Source organism: Pogona vitticeps, chromosome 4 (genome assembly GCF_051106095.1).
Source record: "Pogona vitticeps strain Pit_001003342236 chromosome 4, PviZW2.1, whole genome shotgun sequence".
Classification (NCBI taxonomy): domain Eukaryota; kingdom Metazoa; phylum Chordata; class Lepidosauria; order Squamata; family Agamidae; genus Pogona; species Pogona vitticeps.
In genome coordinates, this window is record NC_135786.1 from 225,129,281 (window position 1) to 225,142,241 (window position 12,961).

General features: G+C 42.3%; 1 protein-coding gene across 5 annotated transcripts in view; it reads left to right on the forward strand.

Annotated features, from left to right (window-relative positions):
* Positions 1–12,961, forward strand: part of COL14A1 (collagen type XIV alpha 1 chain) — a 167,934-nt gene that overhangs the window by 133,274 nt on the left and 21,699 nt on the right. For all 5 annotated transcript variants that reach the window (XR_012086990.2, XM_072999288.2, XM_072999286.2 and 2 more), the window contains 5 exons: positions 3,952–4,005; positions 5,016–5,087; positions 9,369–9,404; positions 10,111–10,177; positions 10,863–11,051. Coding sequence is in view for 4 of the 5 variants with exons in the window: in XM_072999288.2 (XP_072855389.2) it covers positions 3,952–4,005; positions 5,016–5,087; positions 9,369–9,404; positions 10,111–10,177; positions 10,863–11,051 (418 nt within the window). In the remaining variant the exon portion in view is untranslated. The remainder of the gene's footprint in view (positions 1–3,951; positions 4,006–5,015; positions 5,088–9,368; positions 9,405–10,110; positions 10,178–10,862; positions 11,052–12,961) is intronic.

Sequence of the window (12,961 nt, forward strand, 5' to 3'; positions counted from 1 at the left end):
ATATATATATATATATAGTTTCTTTTGTTTTCTTAATTTTTTGGATATGACTTCACAGCGGCAAGACTTTTGGCGAGGGTTCCATTTTGAGAACACTTGCTATCATAAATGTTTGGCTCAACTTGCTTTCTGGGTCATCCTGTTAAAGGCGGGGGAATCCTTCAGCTGCTAATGGTCTGGGCTTTGTTCTGATGACTATTGGCCCTCCATCAAGGGCAGGGATGTACATCTGTATTTGTTTCATCCTGAAAAGGGTGAACAAGGTGCTGCTACTTTCTTATTCTCACTAATAAAACAGTGAGGGTTTTGCAGGAACTCCAGAAACCGTTCTTTCAATGGCAAGAACATGCCATTGTTGGCTTGTTCTTGCCAAATTGACCAGGATTTTTGTGGGAGGGGGGCAAAAAATCTATCCCTGTATTCCTGCCTTGATCCAGGGGGTTTGGACTCAATGGCCTTATAGGGTCCTTCCTACTTCACGATTTTATGATTCTTTGAAAATAGCACCGTTTCTGAAAACTGTCCAATTTTTGTAGAACTAGAACAACTCCTGCATTGTTTCAGATGTGTAAGAAATTGCTGGGTTGTTTGTGCCTTTCTTATCAGCCGTTCTGGGCTTGCTCTCTCTGTGCGTGTTGCTTTTCAGGAAAAGAATATTAGTTTTACATAGATTGTGTGCAAAATACAGACACTTTAACAGAAGATAAAACATATCTCTGCTCCTCTGTAGTCTCACAGTGGTTTTAATTTCCTTGGGTGCCTTGTTGGACTGATTCTCTCTGAGGACAAGGAATTTAGGAAGTATTTTTCACTTTGACAGACATAGTAATATTGAAAGAGTCTTAAATGGGTTGGCCTCTAGCTAAATGTCTGTGATGCTTCACAGGTGGGAGTGTTCCTATTTTAGGGAGCAAAGAATCAGAACTTTCTCTTGACTTAAGATCTTTCCTGATGCCCTCAGGGCCAGCTATTCACTAGATCTAAGCTGTGACAAAGCAGTGACATAGCACTTGGAGGACCAAGAGGACAAATGCATAACATGACTAGTATCACTTAAAAGAGGAAGGCATGTTTTCAGTCACACCTCATTAACGGCTGTTGGCGCCAAAATTACTCCACTGGGACTCTATTTGAGTTTATAAAATGAGTTGGTTAGCTATCCTTGTCAGAAGCATGCATAACAGAAACAAAACAAAAGTACTGTGGCATGATTAAAATTGCCAAATTTGTTTCAGTGTAAGATTTATGGGATCAAAATTCTCTTCTTCTGACACACAGTGTCTAAGGGCATGACTAGACAGGGGAATTCGGAGTGACTGAGGTCACATTTAAAAGGCTCTTATCTTTGGTGTGATCTGTTTTATCTCAAACTCGAGTGAGCCTTCCATTCACACAAAAGACATTTCTTTTCCCATGAGAAGGATTCAGACGGCACTTCAGATCACTCCCATCTCTCCCCCTTTCAATTAATGACCCCCTGTCCCACCCCTTTCCCTGTCTTTTGTTATGGTTATCATTCCCCTGTCCACTGTGATTTTCCTTTTTTGTTGTTATTTACGGTAATTACAGCAGTACGTCAACCTAGCATGGATATTCCCTTATATCTGAAATAGCACTGTGTCACTTAGGAGAATACTTAAAAAGAATTTACCACACCCAGAAAATAGAGGGGACATTGTACTTTCTACTGTCAGGAACCACTATATTAGTCACAAGGTTGTCACTTAAAGGAACAAAACCTACAGCTGTATTTAGGAGTGAAGTAAACAATCACACAGTTTGCAGAATGGAAGAAATCGGGAGCCCTCTCAATTGTACCAAATAAACTGCAGCCCTAGCACAGTGCCAGAAAAGAGCAGAATGGCTCGCAAAAGAGGTGGGATGGATTACTCTTGTTTAAAACACATGTGGTCACCAGAAAGAGAGCAAACTAAATTCAGCAAAAGTGAGTTATACGCTGGTGAGACACTCCCCCCCCCCCATTCTGCCATCTAGAAGGCTGAAAGGCATTCGCAGGAAGAAAGCAGTGAGTAGGAGGCCAGGCTGCTGAACTTTTTCCTCCCAGACTCATTTATCCCACTTTCCCAGCGTGTGTCTGAGGTTATAAAGAAATATGGGAAGTAGTGTCCCCAGCTTCCTCTCCTTGGAAATTTCTTTTCGTCTGCATAGTCTGGGAACTCCCCGTAAATGGGACTCCCCTTCATGATGCCTGCTATCCGTTTCTGGCCTTGAATTCTTTAATTTACTGTGGGACAAGAGAGCAATTATCCTTCCACAGGATGTCTACCCTGTCCCATCATTAAATGGGAGTGGGATGTGAGACAATTCCAGCTGGCTTGGGGGGTAATGCAAATATTGCATTAAGAGTAATAACCAGTATTTCCTTCCTTTAAAAAAAATGACTGAAAGAACTCTTATTCAGCACATGACCACAGTGGCCCAAACACCTTGTTTTCATACATTTACAGTCCTTCTTTGCATTCTGTATTTCCAGAATTAGGTTACGATGCCTATCTGTCATTTGATCACCTGAGAAATGAAATCTAGGAATAAGTTTTGAAGCGGACTAAACATTGGTCTTTGGTCTTCATTGGCGAGACAGCAGAAGAAGCATTCTCTGCCCAGGTGCTTCTTAAACAGGCTTCTGTTTAACTTCATTTATAAAAGGCTGTTTTCACACCTAACAAAATACGGGAGGAGGAAATTTGTAAATGGCCAAACTCTACAGTTAAGAGTGCCAAAGTAAGCTCACCTAGAGGGTTTGCGTGGATATATTCCTTAGCAGTTACATAGGAGGAGCTACACATAAGAACATGGGGCATAATTTGAAAATAATGTAAAAAAGAATCATAAATGGAAACATCTCTTTTTGTCACCATCCATTCCTGGCAATGGTATGTGGATGTTGGGGTAAAATGGCAGCTTCATGTCTTATTTTCTGTATTGCCACTCATCAATGATGCCCGAAATGAAGGTGGGCAAAGTGCAGCCCTCTCTGTGAGAAGGTTCCCCTTTCTTTCCCGCCTCCTTTTGCGGCGGCGGCAGCAGTGGTGGCTGCCTCCTCTTCTCCCTCTCCCTCTTTCTCTGGCAGGCGCCTGGTGCGGAGCCACGCTCTTGCTCTGGCTCCCCTTCCCTGCAGCTTCACTTCTTCTCCGCCAGCCTTCCTCAATCTTTTCTAGCCGCCACCGCCTCTCCTTTGTCCACTCCTGCTGCTTGCTTGAATACCTCCGGGCAAACCCACAAACTATTTTCCCCTTTCCGGTTTTCAATGTGTTTCAATGGGCTTTTTATTTTTGCTTTACAACGTTTTCGCTTAACAGTGATTTTCCTGAAATGGATTATCGCCGTTAAGCGAGGCACCACTGTATATATCTTGCTCCCCTTTCCTTGCTAATCTTTATGCACAGCTTGCTCAAACGAAGCAGGAAGTCACTTCCAGAAGCAAAGGCTCCACGTGGGCGTGGCTGATTTACAGCCCGAAATGGTGTATTAGATTGTGACGCCATCAGGGACTGCTTTCCACCTCTCCCTCTCCCATCCAAAATTATAACATAAAATATTACAAAAACTGGACATTTTAAAGGTTTTTAGCTTTGCCTGCCAGACGGAGGACATTAGGCTAAAAAGGAGGACATGTCCTCCTTATGCCGGATATCTGGCAACCCTACTGATGCCCACCCCTGCTCTAAAGATCTGACTCTTCCCATCACTTGATGGAAGTGAGAAGGAAGGAATCTTCCTGCTTTTTCCCCGTTTATCAGGCTCGGGAAAAGTCAAAAGCTCCAGATAATGGCGATTGACCTTTAAGCAGGGAAATAAAAAGGAAAAACAGGTGCTGTTCAGAGTTTTGCCTTGTGATCATTATGCATAAGGAACAGTGGTATCTCAGCTAGTGACAATTCCTCTTCATCAAGAACAGTACCCTAATTTGTGTACCTTCTTTTCATCTAGGGGCTACCAGGCAAAGATGGACAAACTGGATCTCAAGGACCTCCAGGGCCTGTGGTAAGCATCAGAACTCCATTAACTGTTGATAAGTGTTTGTTGTTGTTTTGACGTATATACCACCCCACAGTGCTAGAGCACTCTCTGGGTGGTTTACAACATAACTATGGAGGCCACACATCCTCCCCCCAGCTGAATATTCAGTTTATCGACCTTGGAAGGATGGAAGGCTGAGTCAAGCTTGAGCTGGCTACCTGAACCTGTTGGGATCAAACTCAGGTCATAAGCAGAGGCTTGACTGCAGCAGTGCAGTTTAACCACTCCACCATGGGGCTCGCTAGTGGGCTTCAGTCTTTCCTGTCTTTTGAAGTACAGTGGGGTCTCTACTTAAGAACTTAATCCGTATTGGAAGGTGGTTCTCAAGTTGAAAAGTTCTTATGTTGAATCTGCATTTCCCATAGGAATGCATTGAAAACCATTTAATCCGTATCTGCTCTTTTCCGTCCATAGAAACTACAGTGGAACCTCTACTTAAGAACTTAATCCGTTTTGGAATGGTGTTCTTAAGTCGAAACGTTCTTAAGTTGAAGCAAAATTTCCCATAGGAATGGACTGAAAACCAATTAATCCGTTCTGGCTGTTTTTTTGTTATGTAGAGGTGCGTTCGTACATTGAAGCATTAGTTCTCATAGGAACTAATGCAAACCTGGTTAATACGTACTCTACCACTAGGGGGAGAATTTTTTTTTTAACCTAAGATAACCTAAGGTTAAAAAAAGAGCAGGAAAGGGTTTTTTTCCTGTTCTTATCTTGGATTTCTATTCTCAAGTAGAAGCAAAATTTAGCAAATGGAGCTGTTCTTAAGTTGGATTGTTCTTAAGTAGGGACATTCTTAAGTAGAGACCCCACTGTACTCTATTAAAAAAACCTGGGCCTTACCACAAAAGAATTCTCAGCACTTCATACTTTGAAAATCCTAAGGAGGATTAAAATAAGTTAGAACTACTGTAACTTAATTGTGTATGATTATTATTAATTGGTGAATGCTTTCTTTTGCTCTCTTCATGCAGGGGATACCTGGGGCCCCAGGTTCACCTGGGGTTATGGGTAGTATTGGCCCACAAGGTGATGCTGGAGTACCTGTAAGTAACAGAACACCAGATAAAATTTATCATCATACAAAATGCAGACCTGCCCCTGTGTAACTCCCCCAAATTGTACCTGTTGTTGTCCAAATTCCCTCTGTTGAAGCTGCATGTGGACCACACGTGTTATACACAATGTGGCTCCACACTAATTGTGTGTGGTTGTTCTTATTGGGAGATTGTCAATACAGGGCAAACCAATCTGCAGAAAAAAAGTGAACCAAATAATGAGCTATATGCTCATCTAATTGCTTCCTTACAGTGTGGTTACATATTGGGGGGGGGGGGGACACACAGTATTTCAATAGGTTAAATAGGTTTGGAATCAATTTAAAAATACTGTACTTGTTTACAGGACATACAGCTCAGTGCACTTATATATGGAAAGATGTGTTTTTTTGTTTGTTTGTTTGGATGTGAGGTAAAATAAATAGCAACCAAGGGCTTGTTTGTTTTAACTCCTGTGTGAACTCAATTCTTTTTTCAATTGTTTTGTCATATGTGAATACCTCTATCAGAGTAAATTGTGTTTGTGGGGTTTGTGAAGTAATGGATGTCAGGGTCACAAGTTTTGGGCCTCAGGACACCTTGGGGTTCTATCTGTTTTTGATATGCCAGTTTGCAAGAAATTTTTTAAAACTGGCAGCCAGCAGGAGGGGGAAAGTTCTCCCTCCTTCCAAAACTGAGAAGCTGCTGGGCTTCATCAATGTCTCTGATCAATTTCTCTTGCCTTTACTCTTGCTGGCACTGGTTGCCAGTTCCCTCACTCCCCACAACCCATCTCTCCCTGTACCTGTCCTCACTCAGAAGATTCCGGGTGAGGAAAAGAGGCTGCTTTCACTTCAAAAAATTAGACTCTGCCTGGCTTCCAAGGGCTGTAGTCCAATCTGTTTTATTTTTTTTTCCTGTCTGTAATACTGACAGTGATGTGCCAGTTTGAAAGAAATAAAAACTTAAAGCAAATACAGTGGTGCCTCGCTTAACGAGTGCACCGTATAGCAATGTTTCCGTATAGCGATCCCTTTTTCGGGATCGCTATACGGAAACATCCCCGATCGTCGCAATGGGGAAAACCCGCATTGCGAAGATCGGGTATTGCGGCGGCCATTTTGGAGCCGCCAAACAGCGGTTCCAAAATGGCCGCCGGAAGCCCGGAAATGGCTGCCGGCAGCCATTTTCGCGCCCTGCCCTCGCTTAGCGAAGGCGCGAAAATGGCTGCCGGCACCTGGAATCCTCGCTGAACGGGTAAGTAACAAAGGTATTGGAACGCATTAAACGAAGTTTAATGCGTTCCAATACATTTCCCCTACCCGTTTAGCGACAATTTCGCATAGCGAGGGTTAATCTGGAACGGATTAACCTCGCTATGCGGGGCACCACTGTATTAAAAAGACCACCACAGCAACAGCAGCGAGGGGCCGGTGCAAGGGGAGACAGGCAGGTGTAGGACAAATCCTCAGTTGCAGCCATTTAACAGCTCATGGAGCACCCTCAATATACAACACAGTTTAAGAATCAATTAAAAGTTTTCCCAAGACGATATGCATACACTGGCCCAAATATCATGTGACTCCCATGTGACTTTAATCCAATTTCAAAAGTCCCAATCCAGCTACTGAGTCATTTTCATAGTGTAACCATACCCTCAGTCTGTCATCTAACCGAGCAGTGAGGAAGACTGGAAGGTATCCACAGGAAGAAAGCAGTGCGTAGAAGGCCAGGCTGCTGAACTTTTTCCTCCCAGGCTCATTTATCCCACTTTCCCAGCATCTGTCTGAGGTTTACAAAGAAGTCTAGGACTTTCCAGGAAAAAGTAGTGAATAGAAGTGCAAGGAAGGCCAGACTAGCTGAAGGGAGAGGTTTCCAGTGACCTTGTTTTTCATGGACCTCAAAAATATTTTCTCTAAGCTGGAGGAAATGTTCTCATGAACTATCTGCCTCATTTCAAGTTGTTTATTTTAACCATTTGGCATATTGTGGTTCATTCATTCATTTTACTTATACAGTGCCTTTTCGCGGATAAAGGGACTCAAGGAGGCTAACAAATTCAGTTTTTTTTTAAAAAAATGCAAATTTTAAAATATGTTTAAAAAGCAATTAAAAACATCAAATATTAAAACAAGCACTGAAGAAATCAATTCTAAATGATATCCACAAACTTTAGAAGTGCAACATCCCACCCCTTTTTAAAACCCATTCCTTGATAGCCGATCACTTGCCAAAAGCCAGCTGAGCAGAAAAGTCTGCCTGCTGGCAAAAGGACAGCCAGGAGGGAGCTGGCGTAGCTTTGTTTAGGAGATATTTCCACAGCCTCAAAGCAGCCATTTTAGACCTACACTCATGTCCTGGCCGGACATTTCTGTAAGGGTGTCAGGATTAAGAGTAAGGCCTCCGTCAAAGGTTCTAAAATCTGGTGAGGCTTAGACAGAAAGATGGTCCTTTGGAATAGCCTGAAGTCATGTAAGGCTCTATAACTCAAACTAGCACCTTGATCCGTAGCCAGTGAAGTTGTTGTGATTTTATACGCATTTTTAATAAACTCTTTTTCATCATTTTATATTTAACCTTTCAATTAATATCAGGGGGAATCATCTGTGGACTTCATTAAAGTAAACCAGTGTCACTGCTTTATATGGAATCAATTCATTTTGGTCATGGTGAACCTCAAAACCTCCTTGCAGAGGCACTGTGTGAGAATACTGTGGAGAAACTGAGGAAATTCTACAAAGTATGATCTGTATGATGAACAGGGGGATATTTTCTCTGTCTTTAATTTTGTTCCAACAGTTCTCTCCCCCATCCCACATTTTGAGGGGTGGAAGTAAAAGAAAGAATAACTTTGTAAGGAGACAGAGACTTGAGAGACATATAAAATATTATAGAACAGATTCTACTGTATGATGATTTACAATATACTAGAGAGGTGAGGTTGAGGTCAAGCAACATTGTGAACACTGTGAAACCAACGTGGTAAAAGTACCCTATCGTGATGAATCCATCTCAAAAATTCAGTCTCATTTTTACGTCCTCTGTCTTCAGTTTGCTGTTTATAAAGACTTTATGCTGAAGCTCTTTTGCTCTTTTTTTAAAAGAAAACTTACACATGCATTGTCTTGAGCAGAGGTCTCCAAACTTTTCAGCCTGAGGGCCACATTGTATATTTTCAACATTTTTGAGGGCCAAAGGAAGCTGCACACACCCAACCCTGTGTGCAGCCTCCCTGTGTGCACATGCGCACCCCTGCCCCTGCCCCACATACCCGCCCACATGCCCACCTCTTGCACATACGCACACATGGGCTGAAGGGAACGGGCTTGATAAAATGGCAAGGTGGGCCAGATGGAATGGCAAGGTGGGCCCTAGTTTGGAGATCCCTAGTCTTGAGCATTCACAAGACCTCTGTGGATATATTTTAGTTTTTAGAAAAGCTTACACATGAATATTTTATTTTAACTGCATGAAATGTTTATGCTGTTGTTAAAAATAGCCATATAATGAGTAGCCCAACACCCATTTTAACAGATACAACAGTCCATGAAAAGGGAATTTTAGCCCTTCTCCGTAACCCCAGCTCCCTTCCTGGCAAAAATTGCTCCTCTGTCCATGACAGTCAGGTTTATGAAACAACTTCCTGTTAGTGTCGCTGGGTATTTTTTTAAACAGCTATGGAGGAGAGGATTTATGCTTGGGTTCTAAGTGAGGAAGGCGTCCTGATAAAAAGTGCCTCTCCTCTTTCCCGAGGATTAAATGTTTAACGAACTCAGATGTCCTTGTTAATTCCACTATTAAAGTCATGTCCAGTTTGACTCTCAGAACCTCATAAAACTATTCTTTTTGGTTTCTTTTCTTATACTCCACATAGTCCGAGAATAAAAATGCCTTCATCCAAGGAGTCTATTTATACATGTACTCCAGCCCAAAAGAGATTTAAAAATAGCTTTCACTGCTGTGAACAAGATCTGATGTAAGATGCTGGCTGTAAAAGACCCACAATGCATACAGATCTTCTCTTTCTTCTTCTGGATGGGGACCATTTTGCATGGACGCATTGCAGCTGACCTCTGCCAGCAACAATCTGTTTTGCCATGGTGTCTGAAATGCATTATGACCTGCAACCAAAGGTGTTGACATAACCTCAGCTGCAATGTGTCGAAAGCCCTGGGACTTACACAAAATTAAAAAGGCCCATAAATCACAGCAAAGAAGAAAGGAGAGAAGAAGCAAGGAATTACATCAAGGAATAAATTCCAGTTTTGTTTTTTGTTTTCCTCCTCACAGGGACCTCCTGGAGCAAAAGGCGAGAGAGGTGAACGTGTAAGTGTCTTTTAATTACATATTTATACACTTAGGAGGAATAGGAGGAGAGTTAAGGTGTGTTTGTGTATTTAAGTAAAGAAACAGGTACTCATCATTCAAGATTTTTTAAAAAAACAATTATTGTCAATCTTTGAAATAACAACAATAAAAGGTATTATTATGCAATAGTTATAAACTGATTACGCATACAGTTGCATACATAATAAATTTATCTCTGTGAATAATATAATTCATGGCTATTATCCATTAGTGCACACATTCTATTGAGCTTAAAAGATGACACTCTTGTACTCCAGCCGACTTTTCAAAATGTTGTCCTCCCCATTTAAATTAAAATCAAAAAACCAACAAAGAGTACCCAATCTTAATAAAATTACAGTATTATCTTCTTTTATTTCTCCTCTTAAGTCCTTCAGGCTGTGAAAAAAAAATTGCAATGATGTGAGCCATTTCTTTTGCAGACACTTAAGCCACCATTCTTTACACGTGTGCCCAGGAGAAAGTCTTATTCCTCATAGTGGGATTTGCTTTTGATTAGACATGCATAAGATTATAGAGTCATAAAAACAAGTGGTACTGTGACATATCTTTCAGTATTCATGGCAAGGAGCTTCTACATTTGATGAAACTTGCAGTATCTCCATGAGGAACATTATGCTGCTTGCAGATGTTGATGTATCATGATGATGTTTTTCTTATACAGGGGGACCTTCAGTCTCATGCAATGGTTCGTGCAGTAGCACGTCAGGTGTGTGAACAGCTTATCCAAGGTGGGTTCCAGAACTAAAGTTTTTGTTCATAATTCTCATCAGCACAGATTTCATCCATAACTAGTATTTGTGGTATATGGTAAATAGGAAAGCCAATGAGATTTGCATACACCTGGGAGGCAGGAATGTTTTAAGGGTCGGATCATACTTCCGCACTATTAAAGAGCAGGCCGGGTAGGTGGGGCTTGTCAGCCTTGGAAGGCAGCCCATCTAGGAGAAGGAAAACTCCAATTTCAAACTTCCACTGCCTTGTGGTTATATCCACTCATGGAAAAGGCTTCAGGAGTTAACCTCGAGGCAAAATCTGGAGCTGGAGTCCCGAAGGCAGTTCATGTCGTTCTGCCAACTCCTGCGACGTTGCTAGAACCAGTTGTATTGGCTCTTGCCTTTCCATTGGACCATTTCAGCAACATGGAGTGGGGGGGATCTGCTGCTTGGGTAACAGCCTATCCTCCATATTACCTTACCCGGGCTTCATGCTCTGGAGAGGACACTCCTCGATTCAGAGCATGTTACCATAGTCTCTCGAGACTGAAGGATGCCTATGGTAGTATTTGTGTATTTCTAAAATACAGATGTGCAGCCTGTGATCCACTGAGCAAAGCCTAGCCCAACAACTATGCATTATGGTTGGTTTAAGCATAATTGCTGACTATATATTTCCTCAAGTTCATTTATTTTGCAGGTCATCTGGCCAGATATAACTCCATCTTGAATCAAATTCCCAGCCAATCTGTCTCAACAAGAACAGTCCCTGGACCCCCTGGTGAACCAGGACGGCAAGGGTTACCTGGACCACAGGGAGAACAAGGCTCTCCAGGAAGGCCAGGGTTTCCAGGCAATCCTGGGCAACCTGGCAGACCTGGCGAAAGAGGTAAGCTTAACACTAAAAGTGGTTAATCCTGCAGAGTCCTTGAAAGCTACCAAGGACAACATCCTCATACCTTGTCTCAGGCTGAGTGGACGAAATGGGATAGACCCAAAATCCTTTGAAAAGCGCTCCTGTTCTGCGGGGGAGATCTTCATAAAACAACTGGTTGCCACTATGTGGAAAGAATGCTGGATGAGATTGGTCCAGTGTGGCTCTTCTTACGTTCTTATGATAAAGCTCATTCAGAAAATTTCTAAAATAGCCATACATTTATTTATTTCATGGATTTTAATATTGCCCCTTTAGTCCAAAGTACCGTGTTTTTCCGTGTATAAGATGCCCCCGTGTATAAGACGCCCCCCACTTTTCTAATCCAAAATTAAGAAAAATAAATGGGGCTTAGCAAGTGTAGGGGGGAAGGGATCAAAGTGCTGCAGGATTGCTTTGATCCCTGCTTTCCCCTCCACTTAAAGGTAGGCAGGGAGGGGGCTGGGCACAGTTTGACTGAGAGCCAGTTCCAGAGGGCTGGCGCCACAACTGAGAAGGCTTGACTTCCTGGCCTCCCTCCACGTGACAAGCCAGAGAAACATGGCTTGAGAGGATATGGTAGTGCAGATCAGTGTGCTTGAAGACAGGCACTCTGACAAGTAACGGGGCCCCAAGCCATTGATTTGGCCGATTTGTGAGCAGCACCCTTAAGAAGAATTTACTTGGGTAAACTGCTTTCATAAAGACATCCCACCCACCTCCATACTGAGTAGGCTTTCATAGCAAACATTCGTGAAAATGGGTCTAGCGTTTAGTAGCAGCCTATATAGACTTGCTTTTAATAGCATTCTGTGAATATGTCTTTAAACACTTGCAGACCCAAAGTCAGTGAAAACAATGGAGACTGGTGGCACCTTAAAGGCTAATAAATTTAGTACTGCATAAGCTGTTATGACTTAAGTCCGCTTCCTCCGATACCTTAGGAAATGTGTTAGCCTTTAAGGTGTCATAAAAGTCTCTTGGTTTTGCTCCGACCATCTAGTACAGCTATCCCTTTTGAAAATTATTACAATGGAAAGCCAGTGAATAGTATTTTTTCCTTTGCTGGCAATACCTTTCTCATATAATAAGATTAGTTTTAATGACCTGGTTTCATGTTTCACTTCAGTAATCTTTCTTCAAATGTAGGAATTGAACTGAAGCCATAGGGCTGAAACAGTTATAGAGAGAGACAGAGTTGAATTCTAGCAGACAGCGCTTTTTCTAACAGTATGTTGATCCTCTTTTTAGCTTAATGTAATAAAACATAACTTCTTCCTAGATAAAATCCAGCCTTTCCAGTGCTTTTTCTGTTGTGAACTGATTAAAAAAACACACCTCTTTCAGTTAAGAAAGAGAGGATGCAAACCTTTAGGGCGTGGGGGTTTGTTTGTTTCTTGAGTCTCCTGGTTGCGCTGAGAAAACATCGTTTCCTACAATAGGACTATTCCCCCTGTCTGTTGTACAGAGAGGAAAGAGCTGCTGTTGGCAGAGGGAGTGAGGCACTCCATCTATGTGAAAAGGCCGGGTTGTGGAAAAAGCCTTTATAGATTCACAACAAAGGCTGAAATCCTGTTGGTGCAACTGCACCTGCAGAAGGCTGATAACGATATTGGGCAAGTGGGGTTTAAGAAAGAAGCCCATCCTCGTTCTAGTCCGCCGCTTGTAGGACTTCCAAATGCTGAAAGGGCACTGTAGGAACCACAGGACGAACACTGGAAATGTTTCATTTCTAGCCCTGCCCCCACGGATGACATCATCAGCCTTCCCACAGGCATAGGTGTACTAACAGGATTTCAGCCCAAGTACTGATGTTGCTGGAGAAGGCTATCTTACTACTCCAAGTGCTGTGAGATTTGCAGCTAAACTCAAAAGGATCATTGATG